The sequence below is a fragment of the Urocitellus parryii genome, chromosome 7 (assembly GCF_045843805.1).
Source record: "Urocitellus parryii isolate mUroPar1 chromosome 7, mUroPar1.hap1, whole genome shotgun sequence".
NCBI lineage: Eukaryota > Metazoa > Chordata > Mammalia > Rodentia > Sciuridae > Urocitellus > Urocitellus parryii.
In genome coordinates, this window is record NC_135537.1 from 176083777 (window position 1) to 176101005 (window position 17229).

The 17229-nt window shown below is 55.7% G+C and overlaps 1 protein-coding gene across 2 annotated transcripts in view; it reads right to left on the reverse strand.

Moving 5' to 3' along the window:
• Nucleotides 1-7956: 7956 nt before the first annotated feature.
• Nucleotides 7957-17229, reverse strand: part of Slc39a11 (solute carrier family 39 member 11) — a 328353-nt gene continuing 319080 nt past the window's right edge. For both annotated transcript variants that reach the window (XM_077800754.1, XM_077800753.1), the window contains exons 8-10: nucleotides 12462-12560; nucleotides 10024-10182; nucleotides 7957-9426 (exon numbers count right to left, since the gene is read on the reverse strand). In XM_077800754.1, coding sequence (XP_077656880.1) covers nucleotides 9348-9426; nucleotides 10024-10182; nucleotides 12462-12560 — 337 coding nt within the window. In that variant the 3' untranslated portion in view covers nucleotides 7957-9347. The remainder of the gene's footprint in view (nucleotides 9427-10023; nucleotides 10183-12461; nucleotides 12561-17229) is intronic.

Consider the following 17229-nt stretch of genomic DNA (forward strand, 5'->3'; position numbering starts at 1 on the left):
TGATGTGGAAAAAGAGGATCTTACCTCTCGGTGCTGCCAACCTGACCGGCTGCCAGGAATGCTCCATTAAACAAACACGCACACGTACATCACCTGCCTTCCAGACAGGCACAGGAGACCGGGCGAGGAAACAGCTCCCAGGAGGGAGGACAATGTGGGTTCATGAACCTTGCTGGTTTCCAGAGCATGATCCGTTTTAACCTCCACCCGAGGACCTGACAGCCAGTCCTGCCAAAGCTCCTTCCCACTGGGCTTCAGGGCAGGAGAACTAAGCCTTTAGCTTGACGCACAGGGTTTTGCTGTGCTATTATACAGACCTATTATGTGGGTTTCGAATCCCTGTGCACAGCTTGGGGACCCTGTTAGTCTCCATCCTCCTGTAGATTTCAAAGTGGGGCCGCTTTGGTTTTCCCCACGTCCCCTCATCCCTTTTCTTCCACCTCTTTCCTGCAGAAAATAGCTGAGGCTCGAGTAGCCGTGTCACTGTATTTGTGTTATTGAGGTTGATTTGTAAAAGTTTCTGCATCAAAACAGAAGCAACCACAAGGAAGGCATCCTTGCCACATCCCAAGAGCGTCTGAGTGGAAGTGGGAACTTGAACGGGAAGCGTTCTGGACTCAGCCTCGCTGTGCTAAGGAGAGAAGATGGGACGGGAGGGAAGGGACACAGAAAGTGGACATGCAGAGGCCAACCTCTCGGTGTCACTGGGTCATGCAGAGAAGCCAGGAGTTGGCCACAGCCTTGACCTGCGGCTCTGAGGAATCGGCCTGTGGGAACCCCAGGATCTTTTCACAGCCACTAGGAGCTGCGAGTGCCTGGCAGCCGGGGGAAGCCTAGCCTGGGAAGCAGGTGTCCTGCTGTGGACTTCCAGGGGAGAAAGGCCTCCAGCCTGGGTGGGCTTGGCAGCAGATCCCTCCCAGTCAAGTCCACAGGAGCTCTCCGGCCCGCTGGCACCTGGATGCAGCCTTGAGACCCTGAGCAGAGGACCCAGGACAGTCAAAGTACCGGCCCAGAGAAACGGTCACGCAGGTCACTTTTATCTGCTAAATTCACGATAGTCTGTCACACAGAAATAAAAGACAAATTCCATGGCCGTCTCCCACCACGTTACCAAACATGAACAGTGTCCACAGGGAAGACGGCGGTGGATCGTTTGTTTAAGAGCCATCTTTCCTTTAATGGCCATATTGTAGGTTCGTTAGGGAATAAAAATACTCCATTTCCCACCATTTCCCACTCAGTACAGTGAGTATTTTTCATAGAAAAAGTTTTGGAAAGAGAGCAGGTTCCCACTGCATCGAGATGTTGAGCGACCTGAGATACATGTGCTGATCTTAAATTGGGTCATTGTTCGTTCCTATGGGACACCTTCCAGGGTGGCCTGGTGACCAAGGTAGGCTGCAAACAGTGTACCTTGAGCCCCCCTAAAAAGTCAACTCAGAGAAAGGGGACCCCTCTAACACCCCCAGCTGCACAACTATGGAGTGGAACCCCAGCCTTGTTAAGGGCTCCCGCAGGTGACGGTCCCCACTGTGCAGGTCAGTGTCCCATCACTGAGGCAACCAACCTGGAAGGAGGAAACATTATTTTGGCTCATGGCTCAGCCGTACCAGTCCCTGGTTACTCGGCCCTGTTGCTCGGGGGCTGTGGTGAGGCAGAGCAGCGTGGTGGGCAGAGCAGAGCAGAGCCGCTCACCCGTGGCAGCTGGAAGCCACGAGACTTCAGTGCGGAGGTTTCTGTGTGTTTGTTTGTTGGGCTGATCTATCACTGAGCTGTGGCCCCAGCCCTTTTTATTTATTTTGAAACAGAGGCTGGCCTCTGAACTTGCGATCCCCAGCCTGAGCCTCACGTGTCGCTGGGATTACAGGACTGTGTCAGCACACTCACCCTCATGGGCCTTTGGGGGGCATTTAAGACTCAAACCATGAATAATACCGTGTTTCCGCTTTTCATTTGCACCTCCTGGGCTTCTGGGAGGTTGCGGCCCCTGTTACCAGTGCTAGCCCAGCATTTCACATATTCATATCCCCAGTGCCCCACATGGTGGCAGGTGTGATCGACCCTCCCTACCTGTCCAGGGCTGGTGGCCTGCACAGCTGCACATTCCCAGGCACCTCACTGAGAGTTCCCTAGGAGCCTGGGTGGGTCCCACAACAGCTGCCCACCTGCTCGGGGCTGGGGCGGGAGGCATGGCCACCTGGCTTTGCCCACAAAACGACTCAAGCTCAGGGAGGAGGCCACCTGGTTTCTCCACCAATTCCAAAGAGGCTGCTTCCATGGCCTCTCCCTGCTAGAGAGACCTGGCACTGTGGCTCACTGTGCACCGGAGAGAAAGACTGCATCTGAGGAGATCCACGTGATCTCCCATCGGTCTTTATCAGGGATGCAGCTCTAGAGGTTTACCTGGGCGCAGGATCACGCGGCCTTCCTTGGGCCAACACAGATGGGTGGTCCTTTCAGCTCATCTGCCCACGTCTGTCATGCGTCCGAGCAGAGGCAGCGGGCCAGTGCCCTGAGGACACTTGGGGATCCAAGGACTCGGCAGCAACCCCTGGAGACAGATGGTGGCCGCCAGAGCCCTTCCACCTTCAAGCTGCATGGTAGAGCCCTGGTACTGTCACAGGATGGAGCCAGATGGGCAGAGGGCTGTAAGAATCCAGAGGGAAACTCAGGTTGCTGTTCCCCGCGGCCCTCACTCACTGGCCGCCAGGCCCAGCTCTGGCATTCCGCAGAGGAGGGGACAGGCGGGTTTGCTTCTTCCCCCCGAGGGAGACAAGCACAGCTCAGAGCTCTGCTTCCCCTGCCATGACCACACAACCAGGCTGGGCCGGGGACCCCTGAGCACGGTCCTGTGCCAGAGGTCAGATGACCTGAAAGCTTTTGACAGTCCGAGCTTCAGGGTGTCCAGGCCTTGGACATAATTTGTATTTGTGATTTTAAATTGTTTTCCCCCAAGAGCGCCCTCCAAATGACATGCACTTCTGACTCCCAGAGCGGATCCTCCCTTATAAGGGACAGGCCAGGGATGGCCAGCCTGCAGAAGCCAGTGTCCCTTTGGTGCATCTGACTGGCTTCACTGCAGCCAAGTAGGTGACAGAGTCACCGGTGCACTTCTCCTCAGGTGGGCTGGCCACGGGAGCAGGTCCATGGGCAGCTAGGTGGCCTCCTCCCTGAGCTTGAGTCGTTTTGTGGGCAAAGCCAGGTGGCCATGCCTCCCGCCCCAGCCCCGAGCAGGTGGGCAGCTGTTGTGGGACCCACCCAGGCTCCTAGGGAACTCTCGGTGAGGTGCCTGGGAATGTGCAGCTGTGCAGGCCACCAGCCCTGGACAGGTAGGGAGGGTCAATCACACCTGCCACCATGTGGGGCACACCCAGCGCATTAGCCAGGGGTAGGAGCCCTGAGACCTTGGGCACCAGGATGCCTGTGGCTTGGGAAGACCGTGGGGCTGTGTAGCACCCTTTAGATTTGTGAATGCAAGTTGTACCTCAATCTGAAAGGGCAGGAGCAAGGACAGCCGCGGGCTCCCGTTGGCTCCCAACTTTCACAGGTTCAGCCAGGTGCATGTGAGACGTAGGTGCGCAGGACGTCACGCCACACCACTGAAAGCCGCAGCAAATCACCCTGCGCATGGTGGAGCTGACCCTGGGTGAGTAGGACTTCCCCATCCTCATCTTCCTGCTGGGTAAAGTGGGGACAATGACAATGACCTCAGAGGACTGGAGGAAAGGGTCTTCCTGTCGCAGAGTCTCCACAGGGTTAATGCCCCCGAGTCCTTCCATCATCCCAGGGGCTCAAGGTCTTCTGTAAAGACCCAGCCAAGATGCTAGCACCCTTCCCTCCTCCCTACCTACTGCACCAGTCAGCTGGCATGAGGGTTCCTTAACAGCACAGCCTGGAGACAGTGGGCTGTTTCTGCCATCAGTGAAGGACACACGCCCTGACAGGTGGCCCTCGTCAGCAAGGCCAAGCCACTCAAGATCCTGGCAAGCTCAAGTCCTGCAGTCAGAAGCCCCAGGGAGACACCGAAACCTGGAGCTTCCGCACTTTTTATAACTGAACCCAGGTTCAGAGGCTCATCTCACGGAAAAACCAACATCTAAGACACGAATGTTGGAGAGAAAGGAAGGCTTCACTCAGCGGCATCAGAGACGTAGACTAGGGAATGGAGAAGAATGGAGAAGAGGGAGCTGGGCTCCCAAACCAGCTTCTCGGCTCCTGCAGGTTGAGAGGTTGGGAAATGGGATGGAATAATGGACGAAAGGAACTCAGGCCCCACCTCTTCCCCCTCCCTTTGTGGCCTGGCGTTTCTGGTCATGGTAACTGGCAGGTGTCTTTACCTTAGAGAGGGGGGAAAGATGAAGCAAGTCTCCGTCAAGTGAATCCTCTATTATAGTGTTGGACAAAACAGTTCTCACCTGATCAATGGGCAGTGCTGAATCTGATTCAAAGAACAAAGGAGACAGGCACGAGGTGGAGACAGAGATCCATCCCTGTCACCCACCCGGCATATGCAGTGTTTTCAGCAAAAGTGGCCCCAGGTCCCTGGAGAGTAACCTTGGCACCTGTCGCCATCCAAACCCACACCTCGGGGGTGTGATCCACAGCAATGATTAACAATTACAGATTAACAATGCTGTGCCCAGCTGTGTGGCCTCCAGAATTGGTGATTTTTAAGTCAATTAAGAGCAAAAGAAGCAGCAACTTCAGAACAATTAAAAATGATGTTCTTCCATCCATTATTAAGCACCCTAAATGTTACTTCAGTAACATTTAGAAATATCTTCTTACCTCTTTCACCCATAAGATTAAGAAAATGGAAAACTAAAGCTAAAACTGGATCCTAGAATTGGCTGAATTTCTGTGCTGGTAAAATCATAGCCTTTCTGAAGATAATTGGGATATCGATCAGGACAGAGAGGATCAGAATGGAGCTGTAAGAGAGGGTCTGAAAAGCTTGGCACCCTTTGAATCATTTGTTCTCAAAGAGCCTCCTCTGTCCCCAGAGACCCTCATCTCCTGTCTTCTGAAACACTTTGCAAAAACAACAACAAAAAAAAAAACTATAAGCCCTTCCTTTCTTTTGCAGGAGTCACCCAGTGAGAGAAAGTCAGTTGTCCATGTGTACTAACCTCTGTTACCCCCAGGATGGTTAGAGTTAAATGCCAGCATACTTCAAAAGGAGTCTCAGTCAGTTTACCATGGTTATGACAAAGTACCTGAGATCGGGTACTATATAAAGAAAGAGGTTTACTAAGCCAATGGTTGTGAAGGCTGAAAGTCCAAGATCTGGTGGCCCCATCTATTCCACCTCTGGTAAGGGCCTCCTGCAGATGGCATCGTGATGGGAACATTTACAAGAGGGACAGATGATACGTTGACATAAGAAGTGAGTGCAGGGAGCAGCCAGGCTCACTCTTTTCTCTCTCAAGCACTAACCAGAGTCCCACAGGGGCTACCCCAGCACTTCCGAGAGTGGTGCCCTGTGGTCCTTAGACCTCCCAACAGGCCCCGCCTCTTAAGGGTCCCACCTCCTCACAGCTCTACTGCCCCGAGGACTGAGTTCCAGCCAGTGAACCCTGGGGACACATCAACCCTCATCCAAACCCCAGCAGGGGGCAGTGGCAAATGCAAACCTGGTAGCACAAGTCAGAAACTCACATCGTCTCAAGATTGTTCTAATTTTAATTTATGAATATAGAGAAAAGGTGTTGGGAAGGATTTTTAGGTGCCGGACAATGGACGGAAGGTCACCGTCTTAACTTGTCCTGAAGTTGCTGATGCAGACACTTGTCACAGTGGTTCTGGACTTCCTGTGCTAGCGTGAGGAGCCAGGCATGACTTCTGAGACTTGGAGACCGACCTTGAACTCCAGGTGACTGTTCCTAACACACTGAGTCCCGTCTGTGATCCAAGCTGGCCGTCATGCACTGGGTCATCTAACACTCATAAAACACCACTACCAGTTAGAGACTTTCTGATATGGGGCTGGGCTGTGGGGTCCTGAAGACACGGTAAGTCACATGTGCAGGTGGCCTGCTGTGCAGGTGCCTGCTCCTGAGCCCTTCAAACATCTCACTGTGTCCCATGGAGGGTCTCCCAAGAACCCATGACTGAGAAAGGAAAAGCCACCAAGTTTGTCACTATGAATGGATGACTGTGATGTTCCAGCTCCAAAGAGGGCCACGGATGACGGGTGTCCACTAAAGTTTGATGAAAGAAGATTCATCGTTTAGACAAGTGGTTTGGTCAAATGGTTAAGAACTTGAACGAAGCAAGGTTGGGGTTTGAGGAGACATATATGGTCTCCCCCTCCCAGAATGGGTCAAACTTGAAAATCATTCATCAAGTAGAAGCACCTCCTCCAAATGCCCCCCGGGTGGACAGGGCTGTCTGCCTTCCTCAGGGGTTCCATCGCTTCCTCAACTGATCCATGAAGAAGTGACCAGGACGGTAAAGATGGGACTGTGGCAGATTTGGGCACGAGGACATTCCCTCCTCAGTGCAGACCTGGCCCAGACTGCACACAGTGTCAGTGGCCACCCCAGATACTGACAGCTGTCCAGGCACGTCGTGGACTGAGTCACGGACAGATGACTTTGGACTTCTATGGAAAGGGCAGTGCTTAGTCCCCACGGGAGTGGACACTGACTGAGGGTTTTGGAATTCTCTTCAGTGCCTGCCACAGCATCAAGGTGATAGAGTATCACTGTGGACCAAGGGATTCTCTGTCCAACAAGAAAGGCACGGCCGTGACCCTAGTGCAGTCACCCGTGCTGACCCCCGCATGACTTTACTAGAGATCCGGTAGACGTCGCCTGACTAGTGACCAGCACGGGCTGCTGTCTCTCCCGCAGCCAGGCCAAGCAAGTCTGGAGGAAGAGGGATGGGGACGGTGTCTCCTCCACTTCACGACTCTCCTGCTCTTTGACTTCATGCTCCACCCACCAGGGATTTTGGTGCCCAAGGCAGGCAGGCTCCACCACGGGGCAGCTGGCCCTTGGAAAGAACATGGGTGAGGTGTGCGTGGGCATCAGCGCCCTCAAGGCGGACATTTCCATAAAAGAGAGAAAACAGGGCATATGTAGATGTTGATCCAAAAAAAAAAATCAATTAATTAACCAATCCAGCAGGAGTCTAGACACGTGATCTGGGTGTCTGGGGTTTCCCACACCATTAGGTAAAGAGGCCTAAAGAGTGGGTCCTGTCACTGAGTGCAGAGATGAACCCTGGGGAAGGAGTGACACTTTCCACCTCGGGGACATGCTGGTCTCCGTGCCCGCAGGGAGTGGGGTGGGGTCAAGGCCCTGCACCCTGTGACCCACCCCACCTGTGGCTCTGAGGTGCTGACTGGAAAAGGGAAGCATCCAGGTCTCCCTTCCAGGGGACAAAGGGAAAGCCCTGGCCTGTGTCAAGTGCATATTTAAATATTTCAATTGTCTTCTATCTATTCTGTTGCGCATGGGGCACGAGGTCATTGTTAACTTTACAGATCAGACCAAAGACTGTTGGAAAATGAGATGGAACTGTCAACGGGAGCCAGGACCCGAGAGCGGGGGGCAGTGTGCATTCACTCTCACAGGCAGGGCAACAGTTTCCAAAGAGGTGTCCAGTGTCTAGGGAGCAGCACTGTGGTCATGGCACCTAAGCCCAGCTCTTCTTCAGGCACGAGTGGGCCATGGTCCCAGACCATGGGCTTTCTCGGCTCCAACTCATTTCCATTTCCGATTCTCCTACAAATCCTGTGAGTCCCTTAATTGACACCCGTGGATTTCCTCTCCCGCTGGAGCAAGCTGGAGTTGGCTGAGGTTGTTTACAGCCAAACGTCTCCCGGCCTTCTCACCTGAGCTCCCTTTGCTCCTGCTGGTGCTGGATGGGGGAGATGTTCCTTCCAACCACACAGTACATTCCTGAGAAGCATCAGCTCTGGAGGACAGAACACGACACAGGTCACCCACAACAACATTCCCTTTATTGATATGAATCACAGTTACAAGGTCTTATCTGGCAGAAAGAACAATCTCAATTATGCAGAACTATACCCAAAGACAAAAATAAAACACATGTACACCAGCCGACCACCACACCAGCTCATCCCAACCCACCAACCCTCTGAATGTGTCTGCGATTTTGATCACCAGTGCTTTGGAAGAACATACACTGACCCAGCCGAAGGGTGGCCCTTGGGGTCTTGGAGCATTCACGGAGAAGGACATTTGCCCTTGGAAACAACGGAACATGTAAACTCAGAGATCAGGCGCCGAGAACACAGTGCCTAAATAACTGGCTCTTGGCTGCGTGCCTTCCGGACAGAGGGCCTGTCGTTCTGCTCGGTCATTTCAGAATGGTATGTACTTTTCCCATCCCTCTTCCTTTCCCAACCAGAGCCCCCGGCCAGACTGACAAAGCTAGCTGTGGCTCCAGGGTTCTCGGTTGGGTTGTAAGTTACCAAATAGCCTGTGGGGAAGGACCCACAGCAGATCCTAAGTGTCCCTCCTTCACTGAAGTGGCTCCCTTCATTAGCAGAGAAAGGGCTTGGGTTCTAGCAGCTTGCTGTATCCCCAAGTCTCTTAGGAAACTGAAGCTCATCAACTTATCCAATGAACGCCTAGGAGATTTGGGAACCGTGGAAAACCACTCTGCTCTTGGAATCCACTCTCTCCTCGTCACTGGGCTCACAGCTGTCCTAATTCCTGAATTCCCTTAACTTCAAAAAGGCCAATGTTAGCCTTAAATTAAAAAAAAAAAGAAAAGCAAAAGACTAGCCGACCTCCTCCCTCAGTCTGTGTCCCTCTCCCGGACAGGACTCCCTGGGCAGGGGAGGAAGGGGACTCTTCATCTCCCGGCCAGCTCAGCCCGGGAGAGCAGAATCGCTGGGTTCACAATGCTGAGGTCCAGGTATTCCAGGTGTGTGGAGGACCCGCAGCCGAGGAGCAGGAGGGCTGCCGGCCAATCAGCTCGGAGGCTGGAGGCCCGACTTCCTAGGAGAATTCTCCTGGGTCCTCGCTTCTGTGGGTGACCTTGAGGAGCTGCGGTTGGTTGAATCAAGCGAGGGAGATAAAGGAAGGAGAGCAGAGATTTCCCTGATCTGTAGGCCCCAACAGTCCCATCGAGGAAAAGATTCCATTCAGTGGCCACAGCAAGACTCTGTGTTCCCATGACACCTTGAGATTCCAAAGAAAACCGACATCTCCCTCAAGAACAAAGTAAAGACAGTTCTATTAGAATCAGGGCCCATCCGGACAGTGGGACGAAGGGGAGAGAAGGGAGCAATAGTTCAATGTGAAGAAAGGCTCGTGGTCCCATCGAGGTCTGGTGCTGTCCTTCCGGGGGGGTGTCGTGACCCAGAGCTAGCCCAGGCCCACGTCCAGTGACATCATCACTACAAATCCCAGGATGGAGGCCCAGGATGCCAGCTTCCCGTTGCCACTAGGAGGGAAGGAGAGGGAGAAGAGTGAGACTAACTTAGCGCCCCTGAGACCACGCCTGCGGACCAAGGCTCCCCGCCATGTCCAGTTCCAGCAGCGTGTTCTACGGTTGGCGACGGTGACATTTCCTGGGCCTAACCACACGTCAGGCAAACAGACTAACTCTTAATCCCCAGCAAAGGCCTCATGAGGTCCATGTCCCCATTATCCCCATTTTCCTGGGGGTGGGTGGGGAACAGAGGCGTAGAGAAGTCACCTGCCCAGGGCTCTTTAGTCTGTACTTGAAGAATAAACAGTGATTTCACAAAGATATGATTTAATCTGACCTTATGCACTGGCTTAAAATTATTCTGCTACAAAAGCCAGAATGACACAAAGCAGGGCCCCGTCCCTCCGGCTGCCACCTGACAGCCAGCCCATAGCCGGATAGTGGAACTTGTGCGTATCACGCGGACTAGCACTCAGCCCCAGAGGCATCCAGAGAGGCAGAGACAGGATACAAAAATGACAGTGCGCGTTTTCCAGGGCACGTGGCAGGTGATCACGGAAGCAAGCAGGAGAGGCCAAGGCAGAGAGCGGGTCCCCGGGAGCTCCGCACCTGATCTGGGCTTCGGGGATGATGTCGTCCATGACCACGTAGACCATGGCGCCAGCAGCAAAGGCCAGAGCGTAGGGCAGGAGGGGCTCGGCCAGCACCACCGCGAAGGCGCCAAAGACCCCGGCCAGCGGCTCTACCATGCCGCTCAGCTGCCCGAACCTGGGGAGGAACAGAGACAGGCGGCTGCAGGGAGCCCGGCAGACACTCGGCACCCCCTCGCTGGTGGTCCAGCCCTTGACCACGGTGCATCCCGTCCCACCTCCCACCGGAGCTCGGCCGGCAAAAACAGGTCTCACAGGACCCCACTCCAGTTCCCTTCAGGCCTTCAATTTCGTACTTCCTTGAAAATATCAGCATCACTGAGGCACATTCCCCTCTCACGCGGCACGCGCATCTGACCTGGAGTTGGTGGTTTTCAGGGTGTTCACCAGGTCGTGTAAACGTCACCCCACCTGATTCCAGAACATTCTCACTCCAGAAAGAATCCCATACACATTAGCTGCCACTGTGGCTCCTCCCACCCCTGAGCACTAAAAATCTGCTTTGGTCTCCCTCTGTGGATTCACACACTCTGAGTGTTCCATGTAAATGGAACCATACGATACATGGTCCTTTCCTGCTGGCTTCTCACTGGGCATGCCAGTGAGTCTCGAACCACAGTCCTTTAAGTGGATGAATAGCACTCTGCCGTGGGGCTACCCCACATTGTGTAGACACTCATCTCATTGATGCCCACGTCGAGCCACAGGAAGCTCATTAGGAGTGATGGGCATTACCCATGGACAGCTGAGTCTGGCTTGCTCGGGGGTTCAGGCCACAGTGGCTACCTGTTGGAGGGGGGGAGCCACCTGACTACATGGGTATTGAGAGCCTGGTCCCTCCATTCCCACGTTGGATGAAGATGGGATCTCTCTGATCTTATCTGAGCAGGCAAGAGGGGGCCTCTGCTGTTTGAAATTAAATGAGTTCTGATGGAAGCGGCAGCAGATAGGGGTGCTGAGAATTCTGAGAGCAAGCCATAAGCCAAAACCTGAGCCCCACACCAACAGACAAAAAGTCAGGGCACCTCTTTTGCACGGGGCATTTGGCAAGAAACAGAGCCTCTGGCAGGAGGATTGCAAGTTCTAGGCCAACCTCGGCAACTTAGCAAAACCCTGACTCAAAAGAGAAACTAGGAAGGGCTGGGATGTGGGATGTATCTCAGTGCTAACGAGCTCCCGGGATTTGGGTTCAACCCTCAGGAAAGGAAGGAAAAGGAAGACAGATGACCGAGACAATACTGCCTGTGAGCCTCAGTCCCTCCTTCTGTAAAATGGGGTCAGGGGTGTCTTCCCCACCCCGTTTCCCCAAAGGAGAGGACAACTTGTGAGGACTCTGAATCTCGGACCCCTTCCTGGCCAGGGCAGAAGGTGAGCTCGGGAGCAGAGCCTGGGTTTGCTGCGGAATCCTCTCAGGGGCCATGTTTTCCTGGCTCCCCAGGCCTTAAGGAGTAGACAGCCGAACCGGCAGCTCTTTGGTCTGTACAAGTCCTGACCTTGGCTAGTCACCCGAGGGAAGTGTGGCTCTGACGTCAAGCCCAGGCTGCAGTGGGCCGGGGCCGCCGCTGGCCCCCTCCTCCCATCTTCCTGGCACCTCAGTGGGTGAAGTAAGAGCCACAGCTCTCACACACAAAGGTCTCTAAGGCCACCTTGATCTGTCCTGGCTCAGATCCTCTATTCAGTGGACTCCAACATTGGAGAGGGGTCACGGAGGGTGGAAGTAGAGTGGTGTGAGTGTGGGCGAGAACTTGTAAGTCACGAGGTCCTGTAAAGTGGAAGGCATTTTTAAACTGTGGTTATTCACCGTCCTTTACAGTGTGCTCACTGGACATCCCAGAGAACAGATGGTTTAACAAAGAAGTACCTGAGGCTTGGAACCCCGGTTAGAGGGCAGGGAGCCTGCCTCATCAGGAGTCCCCATGGGTGAGCCAGGTGACTGGAGAGGACCCTCCGACTCCCCAGTTCCCCTGTGGGAATCGTGGGCCTGATGGTGGATGCGGGGGGCTGGGGGGGGAAGCACCGGCGTGGATGAGGGCAGCAGTGGCCATCACCCAGATGTGCTGCTGTGCTCCTGTCTTCATGCTGACGGGCATGGGCAGCCACTGGGGTGGCCACGAGGGTCACGTTCATTGAGGCCCATGGCACGTAGAGCAGGTGCACTCCACATCGATGGGCACGGTGTGCCCACCACAGAGAGGTTTCGCAGTGGGAGCCCGGCCACCCAGGCCGGTGTGTGGAGAGGTCGAGGGTCAGAGACAAGGCTATTCGGTGGGGAGCCATGTTGACCCATGTCACGGGTGTCTTATGGGAAGCCTGTTCTTGGAGAAGGAAGCTCATCTGGTGCACGTGCTCCTCAAATCCGGCGCGACCCTGCCTGGGACAGCAGCGCTGAGCACTTACCAGAAGGCTCGCCAGGTGGAGAAGCCTGCCCCTCGCAAGGGGAGGCTGACGGCCAGGCCCTCCGGGAAGTTCTGGATTCCAATTCCAATGGCCAAGTTCCTGAAAAAAAAAAAAAAAACAAGAAGGCACGTGAAGCTTTGGTCTGGACTGTGAAAACACACGGCTGGCGGCTCCTGGTCAAAGCCCAGAGCCCTCCTTTGGCACCAGGGAGCCAGGTGGGGACTGTGACTGGTGGAGGAAGGAGAAGGTTAGGGCCCGCGCGGAGGCAGGTGGCACACATGGCAGGAGGGAGGAATGTGGGTCCTCGCCCAGCACCTGTCCTGGGTCCCTGGTGACAGGTTATCTTTAGGGTACGGCAGGGGCCACACTGGCTGGAGTGCTTCAAGGGATGGAAACCCTCGTTGGATGAAGAGCCCTGAGAGTCAGCTCTGGGTGACCCTTAAGATTCTGTCCTTGGTATCTGCAGACAGTCTTTCAATTCTCTCAAGTGCTTCTACTAGGGACAGGGCAGGGAATGGACAGGGGCTTTACACACCCTCCAAGGCAGCCCTGCTCTGTCCTAGTTCAACAGGAGAGAATGGGGAGCAGGAGAGATCCGAGGATCAGAAGAGAAACCTGGCTGGATTGTCGGGGGAAAGGTCTTGTTCTTCCCTTGCTCCTGAAGTGTGCACAGGTACCAGTTGGTGGGCCCTCTGGGCCGCCTGCTTTTCCAGGTCTTTTTGATCCCTCAACCATCAGTCCTCAGCTGGTCTATAGGGCTGGATAAAAGGGTCAAGAGTTCCCTTTCTCCCTGGAAAGGCCCTGGGCTCTGTGGATCTGCAGGGGGCAGCGGGGGAATGATGAGCGCCCGTCTCTGCCAGGGAGCAGGGCTTTGGGATCACTCAACAGCTCACAGCTTGCCTCTTGGGCTCCAGGTGGAGGACTACACATCCAGCCTTGGGACACACTGCCTATGTCTGTTCACAATGTAGGGCCCCAAGGAGCCTGTTCCAATCAGCTGCAGGCGGAACTACAGCTTGTCCATGGTCAAGCAGACCCTGAGCGCCTATCCAGGAGCAGGGGAGAAAGGAACAAACCTATGGGCAAGCTGGGCGTGGTGGTGCAGGCCTGTCATCCCAGGGACTACAGAGGTTGAGCAGGAGGATCACGAGTTCAAGGCCAGCCTCAGCAACTTAGCGAGACCCTCAGCAACTTAGCAAGACCCTGTCTCAAAATAAAATATAAAAAGGGCTGGGGATGTGGCTCAGTGATTAAGTGCCCCTGGGTTCAATCCCTGGTACCAAAAAAACAAAACAAAACAAACCTATGGGCACCTTCCTGCCAACATTTCAGTCCCACCCTGTCTTCCCCGCCACCTACAGTGGACTCTTTCCCTCTGACCTCCTTCAGCATCTCCTTGCTGCCTCCCAGCTGGCTGAGCGAACACAATCAGCTTTCTTGACTTTTTATTATTATTATTATTTCTTGACGTTTTGAAAGCTGAGTCCAAGGTTTCTTTCCAGTGAGAGAGGCTGAGGGGTCCCACCAGGTCTTGTGAAAATGGCAGTTGGTGGCTGCCTTTCAGACGCTGTCATTATCTGTCCCCGTGTGCACAAGGACAACACGACTCACCCCCAGCATGACCACACGGCTGCCAGCTAATGTCACTAGCAAGTCAGAGGTGGCGCGCCCTTGTCCAAAGTCCTGGCCGTGACAAGGCACTAACTGCAGCCATCCCCAGGGCGGGCTGTGGAAGCCTACTCCACATCCTGCCTGGGAGCCACCATCCTGATAAGCAGCACAGAAACCCCTTTCTTCCATCCCTGGCAAGGCTCGTTACCTCTGCCCTGCCCGGCTCTGGCACAGGGCTTCCAGCCCAACTGGGCGCCACACCCTCTGGACCCCGCCGGGCTTCTCAGCAGGGCGCTGCCTCGCTGGGCCAACCTCGTGTCTCCTGGAGCACTGCTGGGCTCCTGCACTCTCACCAAGGGCTGCCTCTCCTGCCTTCCTACACGGCCTTGTGAACGTGGCTCTCCCTCCCCAGGGCCATGTTCCCTTGGTCTGTATGCTGTGCCTCTGTGAGATGTCCACAGCGGTTACGTAGAGGTGACCCCATGGAAGGGCCCGGACCCCTCCACACCCTCTACTTCTCCCCACCACGTGGATCAGCTCTGAAAGGTGATTTCAATCCACAGCTCTTTCAGTGCACAGCTCTCGGTCACCAGGGAGCCTTAGCAGAGGCCAGGATCTCGGCCCCTCTCCTGCAGGTCCTGACGAGTCGTGGCGTTGGACTCTGGGCCTGCAGATTTATTTCAGAGCGTGGAACAGCGCCGAGAACCTCTGGATAAGAAGAAGTCATCAGAGGGGATGAGGATGCTTGCTAAGCCCGCCTGGGTCTCAGGAGCTCCTCCCCTGCTGTCCCGATCCCCAGCACGGGTTCCAGGTCGAGGACACCAGGGGCCACTAGCGACTGCGTTGGCAGCCTGAAGACGGGGTGCTCGCTCCCTGCAGAATGTGAAGCCATGGAGGGGATCCCAGCAAACGAAGAGCAGGAGGGTCGAAGCCGAGTTAGGTGTGATGGTGAATGAGGTGCAGGGGGAATGAAGGCCTGGGAGGGTGGGGGGCACTGACTCAGGGAGGGCCACCCCGGACGGGCTGGCGGGGAAAGGGGACCTCCCAGGAGCTGGTGGCGTGGAAGAAGCCCCCGGCCTCCTGCAGCCCTACTGTGCACCCCTCTGGTCTCTCCCCTAAGGGGACACTGCATGGCAGTGCTCCTGGCTGAGTGGTGCTGGGTGGCCTCCCTCCTTGCAGCCTGGGGAAAGGAAAGCCCAAATGAGAGGTTTCCTTTCCAGAACAGGCTGGGACGATTCCAAAAGCAAGCGGGGAACAGATCCACCCAGGGCCCTCCCAAACAGCGGCACAAAGACACCATTCTAGACTGCCCCCTGACCAGCAGATGGAGGGAAGAGAAGGCGGAAGGAAGGGCCCTTCACCAACAGAACCGCAAGCTGCCCTCTGATGGTGCCCTTCCCATGACCGCCAAGCCCCAGGGTGACCTGTCACCAGGGTCTGCCAGGAAGCAATAAGGAGGGGATTTTGCCAGAAGGCTGGGAAGGGCCTTCAGGGAAGGAGTGGTGGAGGCTAGGAGAGCGGGTTCACAGGGCAGGGTGTCCCTGGGCCAGGCTGTCGGCTGCCCGAGGGGGCCCGAGTGCCCTGGGGAGGCCTCTCTTAGGAAGGTGTGCCAAGGCTCTGTCCTGGAGGGCTGCCTCGTGGAGGAGGTACGTTTGGCTTGGGCGTCCAAACACCGCCCTTCCTTTCCCTTGGGAATGGGAATCTGCCAGGGAGGGACAGGCCCAGAGAGTACTGACCCCGAGTCCAGTCCTGAGGTCTGGAGCAGGGTTGGTTCCCAAAGCCCACTTCCCAGTGTACATTGATCTTTAACTTTTTCTCAATCTCCAGGAGGAGCGAGCGGCAGACAGGAAGACGACAGGCACTTCCCTCCTGGGACTCGGAGAGCAGATGAGTGACAGTGGACGTCCAACCCCGGAGTGCGCAGACCAGGAGGCCGAGGGGTCAGGTGACCTCTGAGGTGCACACAGGGTTCCCAACCATTCCCATGTGCCTGGAGCTGGACCCAGGATCTCAGTGCTAAACCAGCCCCTCCCAGGACAGGGGGATGAGCTGGTCACCCTTGGAAGCACCCAAGGAGAGGTGGCAAAGGCAAACTGGGGATGAGGACTTCAACCTGTCAGGAAGGGAAGGCAGAACCCTGGAAACGGAGATGTTCAAAAATAAACGCCGACGCAACACTCGCAGAGGTCTCGTGCAAGTCCCAACCCTCTGGACCCTTTGGTCACCCACCCCTCCCTTTAAAGAGTCAGCTCCCGTGTGACCCTTGCCAGCCTCAGGGGTGCCAGGTCAGTCCCTGAGGGCCGCTGTCTCCTGCCCTGCCCTGAGTGATACCCCGAGGCTGGCCGAGCACTGCAGGGTGGAAGAGGTGGCCTCCCTGCAGGGACAGCAGCACTTTGCTCTGAGCCTGGGCAGGGACACAAAGGAGCAATTCAGGCTGCTTAGGGCCAGAGGCAGCTGGAAAACCCCGGGGGTGGGAGACCTGCGGGGGGTGGGGGCCGGGCTCACTCACAAATATTGACTCCCAGCAGATGGAGGGGGCTGGCTCACGGGGATGCCAGGGTGGTGCAGGCAGGGTGAAGGGCGCCGTCGCGGCTGGGCCTCTCCCGTCTGCACACGGGGCAGAAGTGAGCAGCCGGAGGGGCTTTGTCACTCTTCTTCCTTGCCGTCTCAGCCTGGTAGAGGCACATGGCCGGGTCCCTCCAGGCTACTAGGTGGGGAGCCCTCCTGGGCCCTGTCCTTATCTTCAGAGATCGTTGATGCCAAGAAACGGAAAACAGGAAACAGGAAGCCAGGCCAATCCTGGTGGGCTGTTGCCCCTGCCTCCTGAGAGAGGCCTGAGCCCATCTCCCAGGGCTGACCTCTCATCTCCCGAGAGCTCCTTCTGCTCGGAGTCCTACCTGGGCAGTTAGAGGCCAGACGGCACTTGGGCCACGGGGCCTTTGGAGGTCACCTTGCTGGACACCTTCACTGTGATGGTAGAATAGAGGCCCAGACAAGTTTAATGGCTTTGGAGGCCATCTGACCCATTGAATGTGAGTCACACCCCCCTGGGTGGGAGCCCCGGGTGCACCGTGGTCAATCCAGTGCCAGCCTCTGCTTTTTCTGTGAAATGGGCCTAACTCTGCACCCCTTGCAGGGTTCCTGTGTGGGGAGAAAC